The 6,647-nt window shown below is 18.9% G+C and overlaps 4 protein-coding genes across 4 annotated transcripts in view; 1 reads left to right on the forward strand and 3 right to left on the reverse strand.

Moving 5' to 3' along the window:
- Positions 1 to 338, reverse strand: part of PRSY57_0208100 (3'exoribonuclease, putative) — a gene marked incomplete at both ends in the record, with an annotated part of 1,547 nt that extends 1,209 nt beyond the window's left edge. Inside the window, 2 exons of the mRNA XM_020114403.1 lie at positions 1 to 60; positions 206 to 338. Coding sequence (XP_019970875.1) covers positions 1 to 60; positions 206 to 338 — 193 coding nt within the window. The remainder of the gene's footprint in view (positions 61 to 205) is intronic.
- Positions 339 to 1,047: 709 nt separating this feature from the next.
- On the forward strand, positions 1,048 to 1,936 carry PRSY57_0208200 (2C-methyl-D-erythritol 2,4-cyclodiphosphate synthase; the record flags this gene model as incomplete). The annotated part of the gene is made up of 2 exons (XM_012905518.2): positions 1,048 to 1,681; positions 1,848 to 1,936. The coding sequence occupies 2 exons, from the start codon at positions 1,048 to 1,050 to the stop codon at positions 1,934 to 1,936; spliced, it is 723 nt and encodes a 240-aa protein (XP_012760972.2).
- A 267-nt stretch (positions 1,937 to 2,203) lies between these two features.
- PRSY57_0208300 (conserved protein, unknown function) lies at positions 2,204 to 4,355 on the reverse strand (the record flags this gene model as incomplete). Its single annotated transcript, XM_012905519.2, has 7 exons — positions 2,204 to 2,237; positions 2,488 to 2,556; positions 2,701 to 2,918; positions 3,029 to 3,097; positions 3,205 to 3,396; positions 3,490 to 4,152; positions 4,248 to 4,355. The coding sequence occupies 7 exons, from the start codon at positions 4,353 to 4,355 to the stop codon at positions 2,204 to 2,206; spliced, it is 1,353 nt and encodes a 450-aa protein (XP_012760973.2).
- Positions 4,356 to 5,034: 679 nt separating this feature from the next.
- Positions 5,035 to 6,579, reverse strand: PRSY57_0208400 (hypothetical protein; the record flags this gene model as incomplete). Its single annotated transcript, XM_012905520.2, has 1 exon — positions 5,035 to 6,579. The coding sequence occupies one exon, from the start codon at positions 6,577 to 6,579 to the stop codon at positions 5,035 to 5,037; it is 1,545 nt and encodes a 514-aa protein (XP_012760974.2).
- Between the last annotated feature and the right edge of the window lie 68 nt (positions 6,580 to 6,647).

Raw genomic sequence — 6,647 nt, forward strand, 5'->3', positions numbered from 1 at the left:
TATTCCCTAATGAATAGAAACATGAAGAACCATAGTTTTCATCTTCTCCTAATTTGATAACTAAGAAAAAAAAAAAAAAAAAAAAAAAAACATATATACATACGTATATATATATATATATATATATATATATATATTTATTTATTTATTTTATTATATATAATATCAACTGTTATGTATTTTTGTTTTAATTTTAAAAAATTACACATATCCCTGATTTCGTTATTCTTGCGATTGTTTATCCTTTTGAAACTTCCATTATTCAAATTTTCTTCATAAATTTTCTCAAATTTACTTTTGCAATTGAAATGTGGTAATGGAGCTCTATACTTCAACATTTATACAAACAACTTTATATTAATGTTTAACGGAGCGTTCAATATATACAATATTTTTGTTTTCGGTTTAGTTTTTTTATAATTCCTATTTTTTTTTTTTTTTTTTTGGAAATATCTACCATATTTTTTGTTAACATATATATTTATATATATATAAATATATTAAATAAGAATATATACTAACATGATATTATAAATTTATAAATATGTTTAGAAGCATTATTAATATATTAATATATTAGTAAATCTCCATAAAAAATACAAAAACAAAATGGGAAAGAAAAGGAAAAAAAAAAAAAAAAAAATAAAATAAAATAAAATAATAATAATAATAATATATATTATATATATAGTAATAATAATAAAATATATTTTTTGTAAATGAAAATTTTAATTTTAATTCTATTTTATTTTTTTCAATATTAAAAATTTTCAATTTAATATATACCTTATTATATATATATTTTTTTGAAGAAATATTTACTATATTATTCTTTTATATACTATACATATATATATATATATATTATATATATATATATAAATCCAACTGTATAATTTTTTATTTTTGTTTACTAAAAATTTATGATATATATTTAATTATTTATTTATTGATTTTATGATAAAAATATGCGCGATACAACATTTTTCAAATTATATATGTACAATAAAAATAGAATAGATTTTTTTATTGCTTCCATATAAAATAATGTTTTTAAAAGGATACACCTCTAATGTGGTATTAATTATATTAACATTTTTCATTCTACTAACAAAAGAAGAAAAAAATATAAAAAATAATATCTCTGGATATTGTTTTTTGAATTTTGGATTAAAAAAAAATGCAATAATAAAAAAAAGAGAAAAACAATATTTGAAATTATTTTGTTATAATGGTATAAGAATAGGTCAAGGTTATGATATCCACAAAATAAAAGTTTTAGATGAAGAATATAATACATATGCGAATAATGATTTTAATAAAAATGAACAATCTTTTAAAACCTTAACCTTAGGAGGAGTTAAAATAAATAATGTTTTAGTTTTATCACATAGTGATGGTGATATAATATATCATTCGATAGTTGATTCAATTTTAGGTGCCTTAGGTTCTTTAGATATAGGAACTTTATTTCCTGATAAAGAGGAAAAAAATAAAAATAAAAACTCGGCTATATTCTTAAGATATGCTAGACTTTTAATATATAAAAAAAATTATGACATTGGAAACGTGGATATTAATGTAATAGCACAAGTTCCCAAAATAAGCAACATCAGAAAAAATATTATAAAGAATATATCGACAGTGTTAAATATTGACGAGTCGCAAATATCTGTTAAAGGTAAAAAAAAATGAATATAAAATTTGCAAAGATTGAAGTATTAAAATATCAATTATGAATATATATATATATATATATATATATATATTTATATTTATATTTATATATTTATATTTATTTATTTATATTTATTTCTATTTTGTTGGTAAATATTTTTATTCTATAGGAAAAACTCATGAGAAATTAGGAGTAATTGGTGAGAAAAAAGCAATAGAATGCTTTGCGAATATTTTGTTAATACCTAAAAATTCATAATTTCTTTTTTTTTTTTTTTAATGTAAAACATTTTTAATTAAAATTGAATTATTCATGCTCTTTTCTTTAATATATATAAAAAAAAAAAAAAAAAAAAAAAATTATTACTAATATACTCATATTGATTATATATTTATAAGAATAAAAATATTTATACTACCATATAAATAATAAAATACATAAATAAGACCACATTGTGTTATTATTTCCATATAATGTATTCTTCTGATCTAAATGTGTTTTTTCCTACTTTTATATATATTAAATTTATTCTGGGGAATTATATTGTAAAATAGCATATCTAAAAAAAAAAAAAAAAAAAAAATATATATATATATATGAATTATATTAACGGTTCAGAAATTTCCTTATATTCTTTTTGCATGAACAGTTCATCTATTTATATACACTTTACATGTACAATACATAAAAATAAAAATATGTGTATGAATGTACATATGAACGACAAATTTGTTCATAAAATGTGTTAAGATTTATTTAGCTATTTTTTATTTTTTATTCTTTTATTTTTATATTTTTGTTATTATTACTCTCCATAATTACTCCAATCAGGATTATTTTGATTTAACTCTTGAACAGTTTTTTCATCAATTCCACAACTAAGAGATAAAAATATATAAATATGTATATATATATATATATATATATATATATAGATGTACATACAATATACATATCCGTTTAATGGATAGACCCCCATAAATGTAATACATATAAATAATTAAAAAAAAATTTCATTTTACCCCAGAGGCGATTTTAAACATCGTAAGGCAATAACTTTAAAAGGAAAATAATTCAAAATATCTTTGTGTGATGTTGAAAAGTCGTAACTTAAATCACCTAAACATCTTCTATAGTTTGCATCTCCTTTAAAGCATACGAAAGAACTTTTTTTCAATTCTTCCAACAAGTTTTTGGACATTACCCAGTATGGAAGAGGTATGTTCCAATATATATCATCCTATTAATTTGAAAATAGAAAAAAAAAAAATTTAATATAATGAATAAAAAAAACAACTCACACTACGTAAATGTTGAATTTTTTTTTTTTTTTTTTTTTTTTCTTTTTACCCTTATTTTCCATTTTTGCAATTGTATTAATTCTTTCCATTTATTGGCCATAAACATGGTATTTGGATACTATAAAAATAAAAAATTCAAAGGAAGTTTAAAATAATATTATAATACCTTTATAAATATGGTTTTATAATTTTTTTATTTTATTTTATTATTTCTTTTATTTTTACCTTTTCATCATTACACAAAACATTTAAAGTATAATGAATATCCTTTATCATGGTATCAGAGACAAATAAGGGAAACTTCTTCACATGGATGGTTATCTCCTCAAAGTAATGTGTCAAAAAGTATAAAAGACAAAAATCTGTTATAAATTCTACTCCCATGTTATCCAACACGATATCAAATCTTTTATGTTTCTAAAATGAATATATAAATATAAATATATATATATATATATATTTATTTATATTTATATTTATATATTTATATATATATATATTTCTTTTTACCTGTACAGTCATATCCTTATAAATATCATTTATATCGTTACATAAAATGTTTTCCATGTAAAAACTATTGTATAACTTATCAATATCATCTGTATCAAAACAAAATTGTTTTTCTCTTAATGTTTTTTTCCTTATATCTTTTTCCTGAACATTATGTTGTTCACTTTTATTTTTCGTTGGATTCCAACTAAGATCAAATTGGTTTGCCCATAAAGCATAATAAAAAAAAACGGAAAAAATTTTCTTTTGTGGATTTTTATCATATAATTCAATTAATGTTTTTGCACATGTACATATATTTTCGATTATAACCTTATTACAGTTTATAGAATCTTGTTTTTCATATTGAAAAAAATCGTAATTTGTTTTTTCAAAATCATATGCACAACAAAGATATCTATAAAAATAATATTCATTAAATAACCAAGAACTTTCAGTAATTTTCATATCTTTATTAATATGATATGACAAGAAAAATGTCCAAATTTTTTCATCTACATTACATTTCAACATTTCATGTGTATTTTTATCTGCATTTATAAGCAATTCTCTTAATCTTTCTAATTTATCAGAAATATTGTTTTCCTTTGTATATTCCGCATTTTGATCTTCCATACGTTTAAGTATACTATTAGGTATTCTCCTAATAATTGTATCATTTTCCTAAAACGAAAATTAGAAAGTTAATAGAATATAATGTATTTATATGTACATATATATTATTTTTTTTATTCTATTTTTTCAGCATATAAACAAACCATTGAATTTGTTTTTTCGCAAGTTAAAATGGCGGGAAGGTTTTCATTTTCATTTTTTAGGTATACATACTCCTCTTTAAAATTATCATAAAAAGCTTTAAAATACATATTTATCAATTTATATTAATATAAATAAAAAAAATATATATATATATATATATTTATAATTCTGTATACGATTAAAAGTTGTTTTTTTAATTTACAAATTTTGACAAAATTAAAAATGTTTTTATACATATTAAAATTCTATTCTTTTTATAAATGGTCCAAAATTTTATGGAATAGTTTCATCATTTAATTTTAAGAAGAACACTTAAAAATATATATATATATATATATATATATATATATATATACAATATATTTATACTTAAAATTATTTATTTATATTATAAATTATTTTTTAATATTCTTTAAAAATAATATGAATTGTTCAGGCAAAAAATATATATTTCATTCCTTCATGAAATAAAATACAATACAAAACAAGAAATCAAGAAAAAAACATATACATATATATATATAAACAGATAAATGTAATTATATATCAAATTGTATCTTTATATAATTTACAAAATTAGAGAGAAAAAATATGTTTTTTTCTTAATATTATATTCTTCATTTATTTTTAGTTATTACAAACATGCATTAATATCAAAAAAAAAAAAAAATAAAATATATATATATATATATATATATATATATATATATTTATATATATTTATTTATTTATTTATTTATTTAATGTTTAATATTTATATACTTATAATAATATGTACACTAGTTTTTACTTTTTGTTGATTTTGTTTTTCATATTAATATAAGGAACTCCATAGGGATAAGTAACTGTCATATTATATTGTTGGTGTATAGTACCACGTGTTATATCAGCAGATGTAAACAAAAAATTATTTAAGATTTCATTGTTTTTTAAATGATAAGCTTTTGGTGATAATTTTGGTCTTAAATAAGATATAAATTTATAAGGTGGGAATGAACTATTAGTTGCATATATATTATTTGATATTGGATAATTATTAATTTGGATATTAGCATGTTCAGGATTATTATTATTATTAATATTATACATTTTGTTATTTTCACTAAGATTTTCAAATGTGACATTATGATAACCAGGTAATAATAAATTATTTGTCTCTTTATTATTATTATCATCATCATCATCATATTTTTCATTAAAAATATCTTTATTTTTATCATAAGTAGCTTCTATAAAATATGGAAATAAGATTTTTTCGTCCTTACAAATATGCCCATTTATTGTATCAACAGTATTATCTTGAAATATATTTGTTTTTGTTTCTTGTGTATTATTTTCCATATCATTTTTTTTGTCATGGAATATTTTCTTTTCATCATCATCATTTATATGTATTTGCTCTTTGGTATTATTATCTCCTTTTTGTTCATCATTTTTTTTATTGTCTTTCATATAAATATTATCATGTCCATTTTTTTCTAATTTTGCCATATTTTCATTTTGTTCTATATTATTATTATTTTTTTTTTTTTTTTCACTTGATGATGATACAGATGACATATGTTCCTCCAATATATTTTGATCTTGTTCACTTTTCATCATAATGTCTATATTTCTTTTTAATGAATTTAAATTTTTGATAATTTTATTTTTTTTCTTTCTTATGAATTTTTCAGGTTGTGCTAATACATTTCCTAACTTATAAGTTTTTTTATTTACGTTAGATGTATTTAAATTGTTTGAAGAATTTGTTTTGTTTTTTTTCTGAATATTTTTTGTAAATATGTTGGAACTCTTTTTCTCATTTATATTATTATGAATATTTTCATTATTTGTATATAATTTATCTACATAATTTATCAACTTACTACCATTTATATTATTATTTACATTTTGTTTGTCCTTACTTTTTTTTTTTTCAAAAAAATTCAAGTTACATTTATTTAAAGTAATTTCGCTAGATGGCAATTTGTTTAAAAGGCTAGATTTTTTACTTGAATATGATTTCTTAGAATCATATTTGGTTGTAAAGCCATTTTTCTTTTCGGATAAATTTTTCTTCTCATTTATAACGTTTCGTGCATGAGGGTCTCCAGATAGCTTTATGTTATTTCCTTTTGAAAAAGAATTTGTTGTATTGTTACTTGTGCCTTTTTTGTTTAAACTGTTCTTTTCTTTTCGCACAATATTATTTTTTATAATTTTTTTTTTATCCAAATTCTCTTTCTTAAATTTAAAAAAAACAGATGCGTCGTTTTTTTTTGAAGAATTCTTATTCTTTTCGCTACTGGAATTAGACAAATTCCCTTTTATAGTAACACTCACATTCATTTTGAAAAATTAAATGAACATAAATATAAAAATATATATATATATATATATATATATATATATATATA

Source organism: Plasmodium reichenowi, chromosome 2 (genome assembly GCF_001601855.1).
Source record: "Plasmodium reichenowi strain SY57 chromosome 2, whole genome shotgun sequence".
In the NCBI taxonomy this organism is placed as follows: Eukaryota; Apicomplexa; class Aconoidasida; order Haemosporida; family Plasmodiidae; genus Plasmodium; species Plasmodium reichenowi.